Source organism: Trematomus bernacchii, unplaced genomic scaffold, assembly GCF_902827165.1.
Source record: "Trematomus bernacchii unplaced genomic scaffold, fTreBer1.1, whole genome shotgun sequence".
Taxonomy (NCBI): Eukaryota; Metazoa; Chordata; class Actinopteri; order Perciformes; family Nototheniidae; genus Trematomus; species Trematomus bernacchii.
This window is the reverse complement of record NW_022987714.1, coordinates 14583124-14606289: the sequence shown is the minus strand read 5'-3', so window position 1 is coordinate 14606289 and position 23166 is coordinate 14583124. Positions and strand designations below refer to the sequence as shown.

General features: G+C 40.7%; 1 protein-coding gene across 1 annotated transcript; it reads left to right on the top strand.

Moving 5' to 3' along the window:
* The first annotated feature begins 898 nt into the window (after positions 1-898).
* n4bp1 (nedd4 binding protein 1) lies at positions 899-21790 on the top strand. The gene is made up of 12 exons (XM_034141492.1): positions 899-1210; positions 4161-4388; positions 4503-4676; positions 5499-6052; positions 7702-8059; positions 8985-9320; positions 10204-10442; positions 17342-17472; positions 17965-18061; positions 18540-18647; positions 18842-18943; positions 19724-21790. Exons 1-12 carry the CDS (start codon positions 899-901, stop codon positions 20094-20096), a joined length of 3012 nt encoding a protein of 1003 aa, XP_033997383.1. The 3' UTR covers positions 20097-21790.
* Positions 21791-23166: the final 1376 nt, after the last annotated feature.

The following is a 23166-nucleotide window of genomic DNA, read 5'->3' as shown; positions in this document are numbered from 1 at the left end:
CTAATATAGCCTACCTACATTATTCTGAAATGGGCTATTGAGCGAAATTAGTAGGCCTCCTGCTACTTTTGGTATATCTGCAGATGCCATTTTGTACTCTTACTCAGGTAGCATTTTAAATAGCATGATGTTTGTAGCTGTTAAGTTCCCTCCAAATCTAGGGGTACCAAGGGAAGTAACAAAACACAACGTTGACCAGGCACGAGAAAAAAAGAGAGGAAACCGTTCTCTGGAGTCACGAACAGGCATAGTCAAGAAAAGAACACGGGCTGCTCACCAGCTAACTTGCACATTTAAACTAGTGTCCCATATCCAGGAGCACATCTCTTTATTGATCTACAGAACACAGGTTGTACGCATGCAGCCAGAGAAGGAAAAATGGGGGATCACTGCAGCCTTCCTCCGGTCCTCTATGGAGGCCCTGATTGGGAATTAGGAGCACCTGGGGAGAGGCTGCACCTGGGGACAATCAGGCTGCACCTGGGGAATCAGAGGGAGAGAGAGAAAGACACACACACACACACACACACACACACACTACGGCACGTAACAGTAGCACTTGAGTCTTTCTTCGCTGTGGTATTGCTACGGTTAGTGACTTAAGTTAAATATCCGAGTACTTGTTCATTAACCACTGCAGATAAACATCTCGGCCGCTTAACTGTCGTGTTTTGATGACGCAGTCACTGGGACTTTCCGGATACGTCAATCGGGGCTTCCGAGTTATCAAGCTAGCTCTACCTCTGTGTTCATGTCGTTAGACACTGTTAACGTCGGCTTGTTGCTCTGGAGTAAACACCAAAAGAGACCATGAAAATGCCAACGGCTCCTTACACCACCGAGAGGTTTGTATATTAAGACGTCGTTCTCGGGAGCGACGGGCAGACTGAGATTCGGAATGTCAACAACGCGGCCCCTCCTCGGGATGAGGCGAGTCACCGAGCTAACGTGCCAGGAGCAGCCGAGCAGCAGGCTCCCTGCGGCCGCCGCGAGGCAGCAGCTCGATACCCCCACCGTGGACGAGTTTACGGTGCTGGAGGAGAAAGAAAATGAGCTGAAAGCTGCCAAGCCTCGAGTGGAGCAGGTTTTTAAAGTAACGTTCACCATTATCGGTCTTTTGGACCACATGGGACTGCCGCTCGGTAGCAAAACATCACGGCAGATATGGCTGCAGCTCATAGGAAACACAGACGACGTGTCGAAGGCAAAGGTGAGGTCCTGTTAGACTGTTTCGCTTCCTTTTTGTATCGATAAGTTAAGAGACCAATGTGGAAACGAGTTGTGTTTATCAAAGAAAATACCGAATATCAACCAGGCTCGGTTGTCGCTGCTGCGCAGGTGTCTCTCTCGGTGTTTGGGGATTGGCACCTGTCTCTGCTGTTCGTCACACACTAGCAAATGGTACTTGTATAAAGTCATAACTGGGAATGGATGTCATATTAACATTAGATGTGGCCTGAATATGCTTCTGTTTTGTTTGGTTTCCATGAAGCCTGCTGCTAAAAGTTAACTTTTTGTATAAGTTGTTGCCACTAAGAAATATCAAATATAAGTTTCTTCCTCCTTAGCAACCACTTCCTCACTAACATAATCTCACCCACTCCTAAATGTAGATACATATTCTATGAAAGGTACTCGTAGGTAGTCATATTTACCATTATGTTACAGAGTTACCACATTATTGATATTGTGGTGTCCAGTCAAGAATATCATGACATTTGATTTCGTCATTGTGTTGTCGCCTTGCGAAATAAGCCCCCTGATGTCAAGAACAAGGTCACATATACCAGTTCAGTTTCCAAAATATGTTTATTGGTATTTACTGCGTAGTGTTTGCCACAATGTAAATGTCAAGCAACCATAAACTGACAAAAGTTAGACAGTGACACATGCAAATAGTTGAGAGTTGTGTTCACTCTCTGGGAAACAAATAATATATGTTTTGTCTTTGTCCTTCAGAATAACATTTCAGCATTTTCGAAAATGTATGTCACCATGTTGTTGGGAGTAGGCCTATGTTCACAGATATTACAAAAATACATTTATTTCACAATTATTGTATAATTCCTCTTAGATTGAGGATGCAGATATCAAGGGCAGTTTATTAAGCTAATGTCAGTTAGGCAATCATTATTTCTAAATCAATATTTCAACACCTCATTGGAGTATATATCACTCCTGGGTATTTCCTGGGAAGTTTAGCTGTTGCCTATTTACTGTGGTTTGCAGATGACACCTTAGTATGAACCTGGGATTGCAATATCTATGATGTAGTCATGTATTCCATAATGTTCTCATTGGTGCATTAAACACTTAATTTGATTTTTCTAAAGAAACAATCAAATCCTCATGAAAATTATTTATTTGCATTTGTTTATTTCATGATAACCATTACAATTAAAAGGGATTGGATTTAAAACATCTAAAATTGTGGTGAACAATAATCAATTGTAAAGGTGTCCTGGTCTCAGTTGCATTCAGATATTATACACTTACACATGCAAAAAAAAGCTGTTATCATTGGTAGCATTTATTTATGCTAAGAGCATCAGTCCCACTTCATTTTAGGGCTGCTCAATTAATCGTATTTTAATCGCAATTACGATTTTGGCTTGCAACGATTACGAAAACAACGTAATCGAAATAAAACGAATTTCTTAAAAAAAAAAAAAAAAAATTATTTATTGGTTTTTCGTGATATAAATTATTGACCCAAATAATCGAGATTATGATTTTTGCCTTAATCGAGCAGCCCTACAGTACTTCATCTTGTGTCGTGAATATTATTTTAGTGCATAAGTTGCTCCCCACTGTACCCAGCTGTTCCAAGCTCTGCCATTCAACTGAAAATGTGATTTGGAAATAGTCAATTTATTGTAAGAATGACACCCGAGTCATAAATGGCTTCCTGCCTAAGAATACCAAGGTATGTTGGTGCTCCTCTAGTTGGGAAATCACTGCCATTGTTCCCATAATAAGCTTTCTTGCAATGTGGTTTTACCAGTTTGCATCTAATTTTAACCACAAAAAAAATCCTGCACGTGATTGGAAATAGCACCGTTTATTATTTTTTCTTTCAGTAATCTGCCGCAGTTTTAAATAGATTGTAACAGAGTTAGCAATGACTTGCTGTCTCCTTGACTTCCAGAAGGTGCCAAACAATTTGTAACTTTCTGTATTTAGTTTATAAATTGAATCATAGCTTACAGTCAAATAGTTTGTACTTATTGCTGACACAATGTCATAGTTTCCTTTTTAGTGTAATTAGGCTTTGACTACACAGAGGGAGTGTTCTGTACAATTACTTAGGTTATGCTTAAAACCATCAAACCAAAGCTAAAGCGCAGCCACTCCTTTTAATATAAATCGTAATAAATGGTGAAAATGGTCCCAAGCCGGATTCTAACCCGGTCCTCTGCATGGGGACCAAGCTCCAGTGCAAAAATCCAACACAAGCAGAGTTTCCTTCTAATAATGTAAACTTGATACCATGTTTTTATTTGTAATTGTATTTCAAGTTTAAGTGCCAGCAGCTACAATATCTCGGCTCATTTGGCAAAGCGCCATACCTACTGGAAGTCCCATCTTATCTATTGTTTGATGCTGGAAGCCTCATCCAAATATGTGTACACTGGTTCTCTTTCTGCCCCGCTGTGTCATTGTTGAGTCATTTTATATTCTCAGTATCAGCTTTTACACTTAACGCTTAAGAACTCTGACACAGTATCCGTAAGGAAGCTACCGCGCCCACCTGCAGCTGATTCATCCGGACCTTTCTCAGAGCCAGGAGATTCCCTGAATCACCGACAAGTGTTTAGTTTCAGCACGTGTCAGCGCTGCTTCTCTACAGTGACGCACCGGTGTAGACTCATGAACGAAGAAGGACATTTTGACTCTAGCTCAGTAAAGATTATTTTTATATTTAATTTTTCTGTGCTTTATTTGGACTTTTGCAGAAATCCTAGATATTTAGAAGCAGTTGTCACTAAAGATTTATGCATTTTATGACTCTTGAGATCCCAGTTTACCTTGTACAGTAGTTTCTACCAAATCCTTTTAAAAAAGCAAATTGGAATTTTTTTCTCCAAAAGAAAAAGGTGTACGGTCATAATAAAAATAATACAATCTTATCAATGGGTTTTTCCTACTTGTTTTGGCAGGAATATGTTCGAGGACTCTGTGACCCAGAACTACAAAAAGAAGAGCGGTACCCGGTGGACATGCACTGTATTTTTGCCGGGGCCCGGGGCCTCTTCCTCGACAGGCTCATCCGGGACACCAGTGCTGAAGTGGTGGTGCCCGAGCCGGGCCGCCTGCGTCTGTTGGGCCGGGCGGAACCCGTAGTCATGGCACAGAGCCGGGTTCAGCAGTTTGTAGCACTATTCCAGGTGAGGGCATTGTACCATACACAATGCTACAATGCAAGTCTAGAACTCTAGTCCGTAACTCTAGTAATTTTACAGTCTCTTTTAAAAAATCTGCGTGTCTGTGGTGTTTTCCAGGAAAAGCGAAGTCTACCGAGTGACAGAGAGCCGGCAGTGAAACGAGCGTTCAAGTCCTTCGTCGAGGAAAGAGATGACAAGTACACTATGGAGCTTCTTCTGCTGCCCAGTGCCCTGAAGGAAGAGCTCCTGGGACTGGCTCACAGCCCCACCTCCACAAACACATCTGCCCTGGTTAGTATATACATTTCTATTTGAATGATTTATTACAAACAGCAAACTGTAAAACCCACTTCATTCAAACTCGACCGAAACAAAAATGAACTCACCATTTTTAGGTTAGCCTTTCCACTGTTCCAACAACAAACTCTAGTTTTTAGAAATAAACTCTTAATTCACACATAGATGTGAAAGTATGCGTCTCTAAATGTGTTTTTCCCCGCCGTTTACCTGCTGAGAATCTGATCACAAAGCAGGAAATTGTCCCTTAAGAGTAAGATTTTAAAATTGGCAAAAATAAATAAGACGTATAAGAGCAATTATTTAAAGCCACTTACTTTATGGAGTCTATAATAACACAGATGATGATATTGTCAAAGTCTTCATGCTCAAGTCAAAGCTTGAGATGTGTGTTTGACAGATAATATAATATTGTTCTATCTCGGGGTCAATCAACTTGTACAAGTCAGGAGAAATGTATCTCATGATGTAGTTTGACAATAGATTACACGAAACTAACTTACATTTTAAATAATTCTAACCCCCCCCCCATTGTAGATTGTACAACGTTTGACAAGCTTCTTTGTTTTACTCTTATGCATTTAGCAGATATTCTATGTCTGCATATCTTATTCAACGGCAGTGAAGTAAAGAACATTAGTCAGATAATTCTGTCAATAAGTGAAAGAGAAGATGTACAACACAAGCTCTTTATTCGGTAGGCGGAACCATGTGGAACCCACAGGGAAATAGGATATGAATTATGACTGTGGCGAGTGTTGGAGGGGAACTATAACTGTACTTTTCTTAACTAAGATTTTGCGTTTCCTCTCCCAGGCTCAGCTCAACCAGACGCTTCACCCCAGCATGGTGGAGACGGAGCAGGACCGCTCGCAGAGCAGCACCCCCGTGACGGAACTCTCCAACCGCATCCTGGGCACCAGCTTCGAGGAGAAAGGGTCCGCAGCAGCGTTTGGAGGTAAAGCAGCAGCAGCAGCAGCGGCCGGAGGAGGTGCGGGTCCCGAGGCCGTCCTGCTCAACGGGAACCGGTCCTCACACAAGCGGCGCTCGTCGGAGAGCGAGAATCGGGACACAAAGAGACAATACTCTCTGGAGCGGAGGGAGGAGTCGCCGGAGAGAGCAAGAGAGAGGGAGAGACAGAGGGACAGAGAAGGCCGGGGGGGCAGCAGCAGCAGCAGCAGCAGCAGCAGCTGTAGGTCCAAAACCCCCTCTGCTTCATCATGCCACTCCTCTTCCTCCACCTCCTCCTCTGCAGGGAAAGCAAACACTGTAGTGGGTGTGAGCATGTTGGACTCCAGTGAAGGAATCTCAGACGAAGGGGAGGCAGTGAGCCCGGAAACCAACCTCCGCTGCCTGGTCAACTTCTTCAGGTAAAGGTCAACGTACTTGGAATCTTAATGAATTATTATTATTACCTGACAGAAATGACTTGTTAACTGAATAAGTAGTTGTGGTCGAGTAGAACATGAGTTCCTATATACATTTTGATTGATTACTTTTTTTGTATCGGGCTAAAGGCTTTAGTTCTTTCTTGTGCGTTGCAGAAGGTGTTTACGATAGTCAGTATAAAAACAATCCTTATTATAGTCTCAAATATATGTAGAAAGACTGCGAAGCAATACCTACCTCGTTTGATTTCCATGAAACAGATAAGGCTCAAATACCCAATCTTTTGACTGCAATCTTCACCTGAAGCTAATTTGAGGCTTCATCAGAATGTGTTGCTTTCAATCTAGCGCGCCTCTTCCTCTGTTGCTGACTCTGTACTTTTCTTTGTGTATCCTTGCTGTGTGAATTCTGTACTACCAAGACTAACTTTGAAATACAATTTCTCATTGACTAACTGCTCATTTTAGAATTGGTTGGAAAAAAATCTATGGAACAGTTCTGCATAAAATAAGAACTGTGGAACTGACTTAGGAAGGTATTTCTTCACATTGACGGGTAGAACAATAAAAGCCACCAACTGAAAAGTAATTGGACCGTGAAGGCCTCCACCAAGGCCAATGCTGCATTTAAGAACTGCTTGGAAAGCTCCATTTCACGAGTTGGCAAGTCGTTCTTCCAACTTCGGTTTGCTGTGAGCAAAGATGTGTTTTATTTGTTTTACCTGTGAATTTTCACAGTTGGGAACACTTTTTTTTTTTTATTATTCGGTTGGCACATCGCTCACTGTTTACCTGGCGTTAGCTTAGTCCCTGCTGTTGCGGACGCAGGAACTAAAATGGCCAACGGACCCTGTATGCATGTCATCCCTTCCATCTCCCCTCTCTATTATAGAGGCTAAAACTGGTCCAAAAAACTATCTTTAAGAAAAACAAGAGTATTTCAACACAACATGAATACAGCATAAATGCCCTATCTTGCGAAGTTACAAACGTAAAAAACAATGTGTGCATTTACTCCGGTAACAGTGTTTCCTTCACAATGATTTATTTCTTGGGCCTTGCTACACCCTTCCACAAGTTTCATAAAAAGAAACACCTTTAGATTTCCCATCGTACTGCTGACGGACACATGCATTTCCAAACATTCGGTCTACCTACGCTGTAAAATGTATTATCTCTTCGATTTACACACGTCATCTATTGCACTTCTGTCCGTCCTGGGAGAGGGATCCCTCCTCTGTTGCTCTCCCTGAGGTTTCTCCCATTTTTCCCTTTGAAATGAGGGTTTTTCTCCGGAAGTTTTTCCTTGTACGATGTGAGGGTCTAAGCCGGGTGTCGTTTTTCTCATACTGATATTCTGAACAAACTGTGCTGTTGTATTTGCTGTAAAGTGTCTTTACTGTAGGGTATTTTTATTATATGTACAGCACTTTGGCCCGACCAAAAATCGTTTATAAATGTGCTATATAAATAAAACTTGATCTGACTGAAAAATAACCTCCTGGCAAATGCAAAAAGGGGCATGTGGGAATAGTTTTATCCCAGCTTGGAATTAAATGTGAGCCCTTCTAATTCTGCAATAACCTCTGTTACTGCCGAATGAAAGCATGTTAAAACAAATTTTCCTTCAGAACCATGGGATACCAGCAGGAAGTAGTGGAGCGTGTCGTCAAGGAGACGGGTCAAACAGAAGACACCTTCCTCGTTCTGGAGAAAATCGTGGAGGAAACCAAACGTTGTGAAGAGGGGTCAAGAGGAGGGGAAAAAGAAAGACGATTGAACTCTGTGCGCTCTCCTGACATCCCCTCCTCCTCATCGTCATCGTCCTCTGTGGCCTCTTGGTTCAGAGAGAAGGACCGGGAGCTGAGCCGAGCACTGGTGGACCCCGGCAGGTCGAAGGAGAACATCAGGCCCAAGCAGCACAGAGGCAGCAGCAACGGGCTGGGGCACCGGAGGCAGTGCAGCGGCAGCGAGACCAGCACTCAGCAGGTGACAGCCCTTCAACCTTAAAAATAGTTTCACTTTTCTTTTCTTTTTGACTTTGTAACCCCTTAGACAGTGAGATGACAGCCCAAATCGCCTTTTTTTTCAATGTTTCTAGCTTGAAATCACAGAGCATTACAGTGGCTTTGGTGCATGCTACATTTCACCTAATACAACATGGAATACATAACCAAGTATTCCCTTCATCTCACCAAGAAATGCACCTTTCATCTATCACCCTACATCACATTTTCATCGCTCATATTTTTTACATTATGTTTAGCTAACAATTCTATCCAAAGCAATACGTGCATTAGACCATGAAGATAAACTCCAGAAAGCCAGACTCCTTTAAGTACGTAGGTTTCAGTAAGCCAAACAAATGTAAGTTCTATTGCATCGGTTTGAGTAAACCTTTCTAACTTCCATGAACATTGAGAGTGAGCATCTTCCTTTGTTTGTTTTTGATTATAATGGAAACAGGTTGGTTTTCAGTCTGCAACAAAGGATGTGGAGGCTTACATTAACTCGCATGACACATCTAAATGCATTTTAAAGCCACATTCTGAGGACTGCATCTTTAACATGCACATTTGTAAGATTAGTTTATAGAGTTTTTTTTTTACTTCTGGGGATTGCATTTACGCTTAAACTGTTATTAATGTGTTGTCAATATATGGAGATCCTTCTGAACAAAGCATGCAAGTAGTCGAGGGAGAGGCCAACTTCTGATTAAGCCTACAAAAATACTCCTCACTGCCGTTAGGGTGCACTAACCCTAACCCACTCCACATGGATATATTTAATGTTGCGATGATCATAAGGAAAAATACCGACCAATTTGTTCCAAAACTTGCTTTACGAGTGATTTTTAAATGTTGCCAATGCATGCTATTTTTCTCCCATTCAAAAATAAAAATGTTCCTTTTAGGCCATCACTATCAAGAGGAGCTCTAGTGCTCAGGGAGGAGCGAGAAACTACGACGTCATCACCATCGACGATGACGACGACGTCATCATCACCAATACCAAAACGGCAGAGAGCAGGACGTCCCGGATGATGACGGTGCCTCACCTGGACACCCAGTCAGGATCCAGACCAGACTACTTGGCGCGGGGAGGGGGGGCTGCCTCACAGAGGGACTACCTGTCGAGGGGGGGGACACAGACTTTGGGAGGAGCGGTGAAGGTGGAGACTGTGACGGCGCTGCGCAGCACGCCTCAGTGGCTCCCTGCCACCACCTCATCTCTAGCCTCCACCCCCAGTGTAGGTATTACCTTACTGTCAATGGGTTTTAATATTGTTACTTCTATTGGATTTTACACCCTCACTTTGCCAAATGATATATGCAGAGCGTCTAATGGGGGAAAGTTTCAGGTTTTTATTTTTATTTATCTCAACCAGACCTTAACCAAAAAAGTATTCGTGACATCAAAGCTTGTTTCGAAGCCAATCGGGGTCCAATATTAAAAAGTGTGAAGTAAAAACATGAGACCTCCAGCGCACAATTTCTTTTTTTCAGGATTGACTTTTAAACCAATTAGTAGACTTATAGTGTCGGGCAGTTTACTTTTTGTGAGATCAAGTGTATGGTTTGTTTTTTTGCTTTTGGAGAATTGTTAAGGTTGTAAGTTTCAAAAGCTCCTGTTTCACTGTATTCATTTTTAACAGTTTTTTTTTATTAAAGTTAATTGAATTGGGTTATCCTGGGAAAGTCATGGATTTTGACAAAGTACTCTAATTACTTCACATTTAGTCAGTTTTAGCTTCCATTCCTATTGGTGAATCATTTCTGTTGTGTTTTAAGGAAACCAGTGTTACCTCTGGATGAAACTGATGAGTAATCAAAACAAGTTTAAACAATATGTAAATGTATTTTGTCTTTACCATATCATAGCTCTTTCCCTATTTACATGATATTAAAATCACCCCCTTGTAGGGCTGTACCCGAATATTCGTTCGTTGGAGTACTATTCGGGTTTCAATTTCGTTATTCGGATATTCGTTTTGTTTGTTTTTTCGTTCTTTTCCCGAATATTCGCTGCTGATTACTACCGAATATCCGGAGCCCGAAAAATGGTATTCGGGACAGCCCTACCCCCTTGTCCTTCTGTTACATTACAAGTCTTGTTTGTTTCTTTCCCCTCAGTCAGCTCAGCCCATTCCCCGCCCGTCGTCCTCCTCAGCCTATCAGACGATCAGCCACACGGGGTATCACGTGTTCGAGACCAGGACCCCATCTGCCAACGACCCCCCTGCCCCCCCGGTGACGGGCCTTTCTCGCTTCAATCAGTCGCTGAGGACCCCGTACACTCTGAAGCTGCCGAACGAGCCGGGGCGTCAGGAGTTGCGACACATCATCATCGACGGTAGCAACGTGGCCATGGCGTGAGTCTGCACACACACATATAGAAATAAGAGAAGCTTTTATTATAATAGACTTGACTATCCACCAGTTGCGAACCGTGACTATCACAACTGGACCTTCTGTAGAAATGATCAATCCAAACGTACGCTCTTATTCAGTGTAAGGGCCAAGAGTCAAGGATATTGAATACCTTGGTTGGAGGATATTCTTCCCAGAGACCCAGAAACATATCTGATTGGTTGAATTTTTTTTTCTAACACAAAACCACTCAAATGCGTAGTGCATGGACCGAGAAGGACAAACAAATCAACGTAACACTGTAAGATTACAGATCAACAACACAGATTTTATACTCATTTATTCGTTTTATTTCACTTGTATTTATATAATTAATTCGATATTTTCTTTTTATCTGAGTTTTCCAGGGTATTCTCTGAATACCTTGAAGGCCCTGACGGTTCACCACTGCTATCCACACATCTATTCTTATTAAGTTTGAAGAGATATATATTTCATTGTGTTTCATGGACACCAAGGAGACCCTTTCCTGTGGCAGATTGAGACCCGAAGGAGTGCTTTATGTTCTTGAGTTTGATCTGCTAAAGTTTCTCATCTTGGAACCCACCACACTTCGCGACAGGTTGTCAGTCTGACAGCATTGTGGGTTTTTGGTCTGGGAATTTTTCTTGGTTGAGTGTCTGCAGTGCACACTATCAGATCAGCTCGGAAGATACAGCGGCTACTTTTGTATTCAATTTTGCAAATATTTTGAAGAAGATCAGAGTGTTTTAGGGACACCTTGTTTTCCGTTGGTTGATTTGAAGGGTTGCAGTCCCACTTTGGCTCAGGTAGTTGATGGATATTTTTGGCAGACTGCATGGTGCTGATTGGCTCCATTGGGTGTGGGTATTAACAAACGCTGACCTGCACATCACTTCTTGATAGGCTTTGAATGCTAACACACCAGAAGTGGCTAATTTTCAATAAGTTTGATCCAACAAAAACTGTGTGAAGTATCAATTCAGGTGCGTCCCCATGGGACTGCTTCAATGTCAGTGTGCGTTATTTTATAAAATCATATAAATATATATACCAGGAAAGCTCTGGTCAGCTTTGAGTCCGTTTTAACCATCAAAGTATATAACAAAAACAGGTATAAACTAATTGTATATGCTGCAGATAGATGTTTTGTAATTGCTTTAGATAACCAGGTAGAGTGCAGCTAATGTGCGGTGTTATTTCCTTTGTGTCGGTAGAATTTTAGTTGACTAAGATTTTCATTAGTTGAATACAACCCTAGAATGCGTACATCGTTTTTGTTTAGTTTTTTTGTACTAGTTGCAGTGCATTGTTTTTGAGACATAGGTGTAAAAAAGATAGGTGTAGCCTAGAGTTTACCAGCACTTTATTACAAAGCTATAACTACTCTCAGTACTGGGACAATTTGTTTTTTTAAGAGATGTTTTTTATGTGAATCACCCAACAGTTCCTGAACATCACAGAGACAAAATACCATCAGAGTGTATCAGTGAAAAACCAATCTCACGTCTTGAATCAGCATTTCTTACTGGTATGAGTGTATCTCCTGTGATGACGATTAAATTACCGCACCTGTTGTACATGCACCACGTTTTTCCTTTTTACACACAAAGCCATCTCCCTTCCCAGCAGCACCGCCATCATCACCAGTCACACACTCAATCTGAATGAAGCACATGTTACAGTGCGTGGGTCGCATCCCTTACAGTGGAGGCGCACCAAAACCTAGCCCACACACACCGTAATGTTTTACTCATCGAAAGCAGCTGTAACACACAATTTGAGAAGTGGGCGTGTAGTACACGGGCGTTTTTGGGAAGAAACGCCCTTTCTAGTAATGTGTAGTTTCGGTCATATCAAGAAATTGTGCAACAAAGGAAGGATAAAGAGCAACCTGTTGTGTTTTTTTTTCTCGCTTATGTATCCCCTCTTCCGAGATGACCTTGTTTTGACCTCTCGCTTTTACAACCACTAACTTTCACTTTCTCTGTAACTCACACTCTTCCTCATATCTTTCCAGAAGTATGCCTTAACAGAGAAGCGCCTCTGACTCGACATTTGTCGTAAGGATTTCATCATTGTTTTTTTAATAGACAATGCTAATTAAGAGCAACATATATATGTCCTATTAAGCAATCAATGAGGTGATTTAGGACAGATACCTACAAAACATTCTTTAAAGAGCTTTGAAATCCAATTTTTTTTTTTGTTTTTTGGCCACAACTGCTTCAGATTAGGTTTAAAGGGTGTGGGTTTAAAGTGCTAATAAGGCCATGTAAACTCATCCCAATGAGCTCAGAGAGGCTCTCCCTCATCGGGTTACGTCCCGGTTTCCAAGGTGATTTTACCCCTTGCATAATCTCTTCCTGCTGCGGTGTCCTTTATCACTTTCTCTTTCAACAGTCGGGGGGAACTTCCCTTCAATTTGCATTGCGGCTCTGAGCGCAAACTGAAAATGCTCTAGCACGTGTGTGTTTCTGACTCTTGGAGTGTGTGTGTTCTCTCTACCTTGTGCTTGTGATGCCAGGTCACAGAAAACAAGTTTGTAATCCGTTAACTGTACAGGGACAGTGAGTGTTAAATAGATGAGTTTTCCCATTCTGTTACAGCTAGGCCCTCAATATGGAGCGGTGGAATATTAAAGTCATAGTACGGCAATATTTGGTAAAGGTAATAAATGTGCAAATATTTAAAAAAACGTATTCTACAGACTTAACTGTCATATGGGCAAGCACGTGAAAATATTTTGGAAAATATATTGATTTCTTTTTTGTGATGTATCGAGGCTAAAAGACACTAATGTTTTTTTTTTTTTCAAAAGATTTGATTTGATTCATCCATTTTACACACATTCTTTATTGAACCCATTTTACAACTGTTTTACACACATATTACCACTATACTACATCCACATTACAGCCATGTTACTTCCATGTTACAGCCCTACAGTATATACCACCTGATACACCATGTTAAATCCCTGTTACAACCAAATATTACACCGATCTTACTCTGTTATTACACCTTTTTATCTGATTATCTATCGGTATAGGCCTCAAATTATAAGTGTATCTGTGAGTGAATATCCCCTATTTAATAACCTTCTCTGGGCAGTGTCTCCCAGGATACATTTAGGTTTAATAAAAAAGTCCCCTGTTTGGCACAAGTAAAACAATGATTATTATTCAATGATTTTCTGAATAATGTTAAAAAGATACTCAGTCCCTATTATAACATAAATCCTATTAAGACATATATGGTATTTCCATATTGTGGAACCATGGTTAGCTTTGTATTGCTATCACCGTCAGCAAAGGTTTTTGCGGCATAAAACTTTTGGGGTATTTTTCTTTTTTGGCCAAACTTGCGTCACTTTGCTGGAGAACTGGAGCGTGCTTGCTGTGCGTCTCTGCTTCACCACAGCTCACGTGAGGCCACATCGATGGTCACGATAGTAGCCCGCTGCACAGGGAAGTTACCAGCAGAGAAAAAAGTGATTGACATGATAAAGAAGAAGAGTCAACAGAAGCTGCATTCATAAGGCACAGTTTGATCCTTTATAGAGGGTTTTTCAACTATTTATCTTACAGTTTGCTAAATCCTCGTCCAGTAGGGCTGAACGATTTGCTTAAAAAATAACTGTGATTCCTTTTTACTAATCTTGCGATATGATTCACAATATTGCAGAGATTAAAAAAAAAATAATAATAATGAGGATTATCATTGATGTGATTTCTTAAGACGACCAGTACAAACACGGATTTTTATTAAAGGGCCCATGTCATGCTTTTCCGGTTATTACCCGTCCGCTTGTGTGTTATGAAGGTTTCTATGCATGTAAACGGTCTGCAGAGTCAAAAACCCTCAAACCCGACCAACTTACAAAAGCAAAGCACAAGTACAAAGCAAAAAAATAGGTACAGAAATGTTCCGAAATGTTTCGATTCACAAAACATTGCGTACCGGCGAGGGAAGTGCGTACGGCACTTCCTACGCCTGTTTCCCTTTTTTATAAATCACAATCGACTCGAAATGCGGCGCAGCTTTTGCAGGCTTCACGTAACGCCCATATTTGCCTATACATAGTCAAAGAAACGCCCATTCATTCATACATTTTGACTGACTGCATGAAGATCGCAGGAAATGACGACAGCACAGCTAAAAAAGACATCTCACACCGTGTCAGATTTAGGTTATTGTGGGGAGGTCGAGATAAATCATTGTTTGGTGGATGCAGTTTGAACCAGAGTAGCAGCATGGAGGTCAGATCGTCACCAAAATAAATAAATAAGTGGTCCGAAAAAAGTTAATGACAAAAAAAATATACATAACCTTCCTCAGGCAGTGTGTTTGTCCCGGGGACAGGAGACACCCCCTTGATGAGAAACTGTAAGAAATGATCGGGGAATCCCTCCGGAGTGGAGTCATGACGACTGGATCTGAATTATTTTTGTTGTATTTGGTGGTTTGTGTTCCAGCTGTCGATCAGCAACTATATATCCATAATCCACCAGTTAAAGGAAATACAACTAATGGGTTGTGTTATATTAGCTGTACAATTTACCACATATGGTGTTCTTAGTTTCCATACCTCCTGTGTTTTACGAGCGACTTATCAAGTCTTGGCAAACGGCATAAAACACGATTAAACGTGATAGTATATAAAACCATGCTCGTATCTACAACCTATAGAAAAGCAAAACGGCGTCAGTTTAGACGTTATTCTGTCCTCCTGCTTACCGCATCATTTATGAGAAAACATTTCATAACATTAACACAACATATTCGAGGTGGTTTTAAATAACATATCCGTATTTATTTATTTCTCCAAGTTATGTTTGTGTGTGCACTGAGGAGTCTCAAACAGGCGTTTGTTTATCATTTTAAGATTGGCTTTAATCAATGTTTGAAAATGAATTCTTCATATTTGATAAATGAGAGGTAACATTTTATTTATGGTATTATTTCCACATATTTCTCTCCATTCTTCCTTCTGCCAACGGTGTCGCAGTTTCTCGTCTCTCCCGTTGTTGTGCTTAGTGCGTACGCATGGGTTAGAGTTTGCGTGGAGGACCGCACATTTTCCTGTCAAGTTAGTATTTTATAAATCGCGTATATCCCTTTTTATAAATGAGGCCCCTGGTGAATACACATACTATACAGAGATGCTGTATGAGAAACCAATGTGATTTTGGAAAATTGCACAATTTAAATCTATTCTAGTAGACCTCAACAATGGAAATATGATCAGTAGAAATGGCCATGTCATGGGATCTTTAAAGCACCAGTCTGACTTGTTGGACTGCATTCAGTCTTGAGTTGTACTCTGTCATTAAGAGTTTCAACTTTTCTGTAACGGACACATTTTTCTGCTGCTAAATGGTTGAAAAACTCTGCTACGCTTATTTCCGAAACAGATTCAAACTTTTCCCCTGAAAATAATCCTGTTTACAAGCAGATTTCCCCCAATATGAAAATAGCTTGTTTTCAGAAATAGCCGTTTCATTCTTTTAGTTTTTGCGGTGTTGATGATCAATGGAAGTTTTTTATGGCATACTAGTCTATGCAGCATTTCCTTCACCACACACACCTAAGACCAGCAAATTGGCAATAATATATATATATATCTATATCGATATCTATATCTATATATCTTTAAACGGAGTTAAAAACCCTGCGAGGACGTCAGCAGCGTGTGGCTCACTGCAGCTTCCTGCTGGCTGCTCTCGGGGAGTTTCTCATCTCTGTTGCTGTTTTGTTTTGTGGTTTTCTGTCCTAGCGACCTATTTGTTGTATTACAGCTGTCTGACGTGCGCGCACAGACTGTGCACGTCAACACCGTCAATATGGGTCAGCTGAGGGTGTGATGTGCAGTTTGTTTGTCTGTGAGTTTTGTATTGAGCACTGTCAAAACAACTGCCCAGTTTATCATTACTTCAGTTGCCAGGGAGACCATTGGAACCTGTTTGACATGGTTCACTGCTGTTGTTTGCCTAACGCTGTAGTTCATTTCCATGTGTGGATTTTGTTCTTACCCAGAGGTGCTATTTAAACAGGCCAGAGGAAATGAGTTAGAAAATTGTTGACTTATGATTTATTTTGCGATGATTTAGTATGTATAGGAATGGGCGGATTCAAATAGGGCTGCACAATGAATCGGAATCGCAATGTGGGCTAATGCAGTACTCAAAGAACTAACTTAAATCCAATTTGTTTCCCGAAACAACTCGTACTGATCGCCGATATTTATGCCAATGCGCTCTTTTACCCAAATGTTAAATCTGTATACCTAACTTGATGAAACACATTGGAAATATTGTATTGTATTTTATTTCTTTAGTGATACAAGGCCAGAGATTGCTGTTGCAAACGTAGTCTGTGGCTTTAGACTTTATGAATATTACTAATAGCAGAAGCACAGCATTTCTATTTTATACATATATGATGTTTTTAATTGTTTTGATTATAAATGTGACCATTTTCTGGGCTTTGATTTCGTGATACTTAAGTTTTCTTTTAGATGTTTTTGTAATACATTTTTAAAAATATATAATATACAGCCTTGTTTCTCCTCATTGATTATTTTTTAAACACACATATTTATAAATGATTACATCAAGCAGTATTTTATTTTACATTTAGTTTCATATTATTCTACATTTCATGCCTGTAGTTTACTTAATCCTGCATTTACCTTGCATTATAGTGTCATTTGCATTAGTTATGTCTTACTTAGGCATATTGTAGGTTTCACTGCGGGGCTCGGCACTCTTGGAGACGCTGCTTATCAGTCACAGTGCTCAGTGGTTGTCAAACATATTCCTAATGTGTCACATGTCCCTCCTCACTGTGTCGCTTCTCTTTTCCTCCTCCTTTCCAGTCACGGCCTTCATCGGTTCTTCTCCTGTCGAGGGATAGCGCTGGCTGTGGAGACATTTTGGAGGCGGGGCCACAGGGAGATCACAGTGTTTGTCCCCCAATGGCGTCAGAAGAGGGACCGACTCACAACAGGTACACAGGGCAGACTCTCAGCTGTGTGGTTGCTATGTAACAATAATGATCCTGGTTCCATTCTGGCCTCGAGGTCCTTGGTTGAATATCACATCCCCCTTCTCGTTCTCTCTCCCTCATGTATACACTGTCATCTGTCGAATATCACATCCCCCTTCTCGTTCTCTCTCCCTCATGTATACACTGTCATCTGTCGAATAAAGTGCCAAAAAAAGAAACGGAATGTAAAAGTGTTGACTTTCAGCTTTTAAGGTTGTTTAAGTGAAATAAAATAAGATTATAGACATTTTTAAATACCATGTACACGGGATCAAATCAAAACTGATGTCAACACTATAACCATTTCAAAATGATTGTTAAAGTAAGTAATATAATGTAATTTAATACGCTTTCATATCAGGCCTCCTGGTAAAAAAAAAATCTATTTCTCTGTTTTCTTGCTTTTCCATTTCTATTATTTTGTAGTATAAATATAACACGTTTATTTTGCAGAGCAAGACTTTCTAAACCAGCTAGAAGACCTGCGACTGCTCTCCTTCACTCCCTCCAGAGAGGTGTGTGGCCAGAGGATATGCTCACATGACGACAGGTACACACACAGCCTTTAACCTTTGAGGAGAGAGTCCTCCAGACGGCTAAAACAACACAGACACAAGAGATGGAGGTGTATAGCAGAGACGTAAATCATGCTGTTATAGAGCCGGGATCGAACCGCTCGCTTATCTCTGGGCGTTTCAGTTCCATTATGAACTTATCTCCTCCTCCCCTACGCAAAAATCCAATATTATGTTTCCTTGACTCTCACCCCACCCATCAACAACTACAGTCATAATGTATTTTCAAACGGGGATGATGAAGCTGATTATTAGAGGACAGAGCCAACAGATCTTAAGTAAAATAAGTGGTGTTTTATGATTTAATAGATATTTTTAATGTTGTCATTCTGGTAGAGCCAGATTTTGATCATCACTTTAGGTGTGTATTTCCCTGTGAATTCACCAGCTTCTGACCTTTGACCGCAGGGAAACTCCCGAGTGTCTAATCCACACTTTCTCCCTCTTTGATAGGTTCCTGCTCCACCTAGCAGAAAAAACAGACGGGATCATCGTAACAAATGACAACCTGAGGGACTTTGTCGACACCTCGGACACCTGGCGCAAGATCATTCAAGAGAGGTGACTGTTAATGACGTATCACAGCTCAGTCAGTCATTACATTTCCATTACCCAACTTGCCACTGGAAAGTCCACAAGGCACACTGCCAGCTGGATGACGAATGTTAACTCTAGCGCCTACACCTGAAGCCTGGCAGATAAAAATCATACTTCACTTTATCAAATAGTGATATTTTTTTTTCTTTCACTGATAGGTTGCTTCAGTTTACTTTTGTGGAGGACCACTTCATGATCCCTGATGACCCTCTGGGGAGAAACGGACCGCATCTAGACTTCTTCCTGCGTAAAGACAACAGGTATGTTTTATCCACAGATGTGTCTAACGTTAGCCAAAACCTTAAAAAATACGTGGTTGTAGTGTCATTGAAACACTTGCAGTTATATTAAATAAAGACTATACTTGCAAAGCTTAGGGGAATACTCAATTCTGATTGGTCAATTAAGATGTTCAGCAGTCTGCTCTCTTTCAATAGCAGAGCGTTACTAACAACGCTCTGATCAAGGGACTATGTGCAGTCATATCAAAACGCAGAAAGAAGTCAAAACAAACACATCTGTCTTCGTAAATAAGAAAACCCCATGGAATACTTGTTGAATGTTATTTTTTTATATTTGTGGAGAGCAACAAACTTGGGATTCATTCTGGCTAAATTGTCCCCAGTAAAAAATAAAGGAGAACAAAAACATGAAAACAAAGGAACGAGGTAGAAACACAGAAAGCTGGAGTACAGATAAATCAGCAGAAGACAGACAGGAAGTAAACACTTAAGGGAACACGGTATTGGCTCTGGAAGTGTTTAAAGACTGCTTTATGGAAAATCAATGTGAACACACCTGGACAGTTACAGAAAACCTTGCTCGGTGCTGCCATCATTTTGAGGTTACGTTGCTGTCACCACAGCTCCAGCCGTTGGCACTCAAGGAATGGACTACTTTTTTGAAGAAGTAGCAAAACAATCATTTTTGAATCCATACAATTATTTTTAAATCGGTATGTTTATTTGAGCTTGTGTTGCAGTGAATGGGCTGTTGCACCTTTCACACTCTCCCCCTCTTATTTTCTCTCTTCCTGTCAGGAGGGCCCCGCCCACTCCTCCCCCTATGAGACCCCCATGCTTCCGGCCGTCGTCCCAGCAGCAGCTGCCGCTCTACGTCCAGGCCCTCCACTCGGCTCCTCGGACCCCCGCCTCCACGCCGCTACCCCCTTCCTCTCTGACGCCCCACCAGACGCACTGGCCCCACTCCGGCCCCCCCGAGTGGCTCCCGCCCCGCCGTTCCCCGTCGCCCTCGCCCTCCCCGCCTCCCCAGCGGTCGCCAGGGGAGACGTCGGTGCTGAAGAGAAAGCTGTACGACATCTTCCCCGACCAGAAGCAGCGCATCGACCTCATACTCAGCGACAACCCGTTTATGAGAGACCTGAACGCCCTGTCGGGGCTGCTGCTGGGATAAAGACAAGCACTTATTTCAAAAAAAAATTTGTTTTGTGCAAATAAAATATATATATATATATATATATACACACTGAATATACGTGTCGGCATAAAAAAATAATTTATTTTACCAATTATCCCAGCTTGGAGTGCCCACCTCTTCGCTCTCAAATTGATTAAAGTATCACTGGTGTCTACAGAACCACAAAAAAAATGTCAAGCAGCAACGTCTATATTGTTCCGATGGTAATAATTCATTGCAGATCCTTGACAACAGTCCTGAGGTTCCCTAAAGTTTGGGAACATCAGCAGGAGAAAACCACTTTGGACCAACAGCTCAGCACACGATGGGTTTCCTCTCCAGAACCCTGTTTACCAGACTCTTAACACCTTTCTAAATATACCAGCCCTGAGCATTTTATTAATACAATTTGGGACAGGTTTGCATGTGTAAATATTTTCAACATATTAGTTATAGACTTGTTATTTTCTTTAACAGTGAACTCATTATTAGGCAGTACCAGGGTATTAAAATCTGTCAGGGAGCCGTTTCAGCTGTTAGATGGTTTTTCCACCATTTCCTTTGCAGTGCACTTTCAGGAAGCTCTGAGATCATAAAATAACTAAGTTACAGTTGATGTCCGACATAAATCCCCAAAAGTCATATTTGGATAGACAACCTTTTTTGCCGCTAACCATATACAAAAAAACACCTTTTAGTTTAGGCATGTTTTGAGGGCAATATTTTTGATTGTATAACGATGGGCAGTGATTACAATGTGAGGTTCTCATCTCAGATCTAAATCTAGATCATGCTTTAATACTCAAAAAAATCTTCCTAAAATGTCAAAACAACTGATTAGACAAGATTAAATAGTGTATAAAGAATCATTCTTTTCAGTTCAGCGTTTTGTGATTGTTCTAATGTATTCTTTACTTTAGAACCTCAATGTTGGACAGAAATTGGCTCAATAATCCAAAGAAAATATGACAACCACCATCTCCATGTTCTTGGTGTTGATTTGCAAACCTGCTGTTTATAAGAGACCTCCGGGGCTGAAACTGAATTTGCTGCTCTGATAAACTGTGATGGAGCCGGGCAGTTGAACTTTTGTTAAATATGTTCTAAGCATTACTTGTTAAAGTTTGAGACTGTTAACAGTTCTCAGGATTCTGTCACTGTTCTACATCTGTATTTTGTTCCAAGATGCTTACTGATTCCTCCGCCTCAGACTTTAGGAAATACATGTCAGTCCATTACACTACAACAGTTTAGATCATCCTATGTTAATTGACCAACTTGAATTGGACATCACACACCATGAGTTTGCTTAGCTGAAGAAAATCTCCAAAGACAGATTTACTTTTGTAATTGGTGTTAAATAGCTTAATTGAATGCACTGAAAGTCATTAATGGTGTAAAACAAGGTTTCATGCTTGAATCAGTTTTTGTACGATGAGAGAATGTGCATAAGTTTTGTAAAAATACACAGACTTTATCTCCTTGTAAGAAAAAAAAGTATCTGCACAAGGTGTCAAAATCTAAGTTTTGTTCGTACTTGCTATCTTGTAAGGATTACTGAAGGATTTTCTCTTGTATTATAATAATTTTGTGTATATTGATTTATTTTTTTGTAAATACAAGCTTTTTTTTTGCTACGGTGCACCTATGGTTTTATTTGTGAAAAACAAAATAAAAAAAGCAGTCCCACATACCTTTTCCTGTGTTTATTTTCATCTGTTCATCAGTGTTTGAAATCATTTGTCTTTAATGTATTGTAAGAGGCAACATAACTGTGATCATAAGTTTAGTTGGAAAGAAAACTAATTTCCAATGTTGGCCAGTAAGGCTAGCTGTGTGTTCCTGTTTGCCAATATGTATGCTATGCTAAGCTAACAGGCTGCTGGGGATATATCATATTAACTATAAACAATTCCTTTAAATGTGTTAATGGTTGTAACAAGGTAGTAAGGGTTCATTCTACAAGTCAGTTGTGATAAATATTGTGTACATTATAAAAAAATACTTTGAGCCACATTGTATTTAATACATAAATAATATTTTGACTGTATTTTAATTTTCTTTAATCACATTTTTACTTTGTTAGGTAACAAGCTCAGCAGATTAAAACCAACCAAAATAAATGTTTTTTTCTAGCAAGCTGTGAGGCTGTTACTAGTGTTGGAGTAGAATACCTCTGCTACGCGCCGTTCGTTGGATGAGGCTGGATCTCTATTAAATTAAGAAAGGAATTGAAAACACCGGAATCAAAAGTTACAACAATTATCTGAGTTTACTGGTAGGAAATCAAACACATATACAAGTTATACAGAGTACTCCGGGTACCCCGGGCTTTTAGATTTGTGATGCGATGCGGACAAATGCGTCAGGACCCGCCAACTCATCAAACCAAAAAGAAATTGGACTTCAGGTTTGTGATGCGATACGGACACAGTTCTCAGGACCTGCCACTCACCAAACCCAAAAGCAATTTTACACACACAAACGTCAGTATTTCTATCTGTCTTTGGGGCGGAGATTTGTCGATTCTTCCTTCCCACTTTTCTCCCAAGCGAATCAGAGAAGCCCTGGGGAGGAGCTGTTTAAACTGACCACCTCCTCCAAGTGTCCTGATTGGCTGGATTCGCTTCTGGCCGAGGTCAATCAGAGTTTCGAACAGAGTGAGACCCCAAACCACACTAGGTCAAAAGTCAATGTTATCTCCGTCCCGATCTCCCCTCCCTACCTTTTCCAGGGGATCTTTTCTTATTTTACGATGTCTTTAACGACTTAGAAACAGCATCTGGCTCTTAGTGGTGATAAGGATCAATGTTGGTGTGTGAAACACAGAATCTCTAAGTCAGTGAGTTTGAAAGTGAGAATAACATTCCTATTCTATATATAATTACCCAAACCGTTGTGATTACATAAAACAGTTCAAACAATACATGTTTACTTCAATACAGTGTAGAATCATATCTTCTTACTTCACTAGTCACAGCAGTGCTTTCAGCTAAGTGCTAAGACGCTTACAATGACGATGCTAACGGTACTGTTCGCGGGTTTAATCTTTAAGTTTAGCTAACGA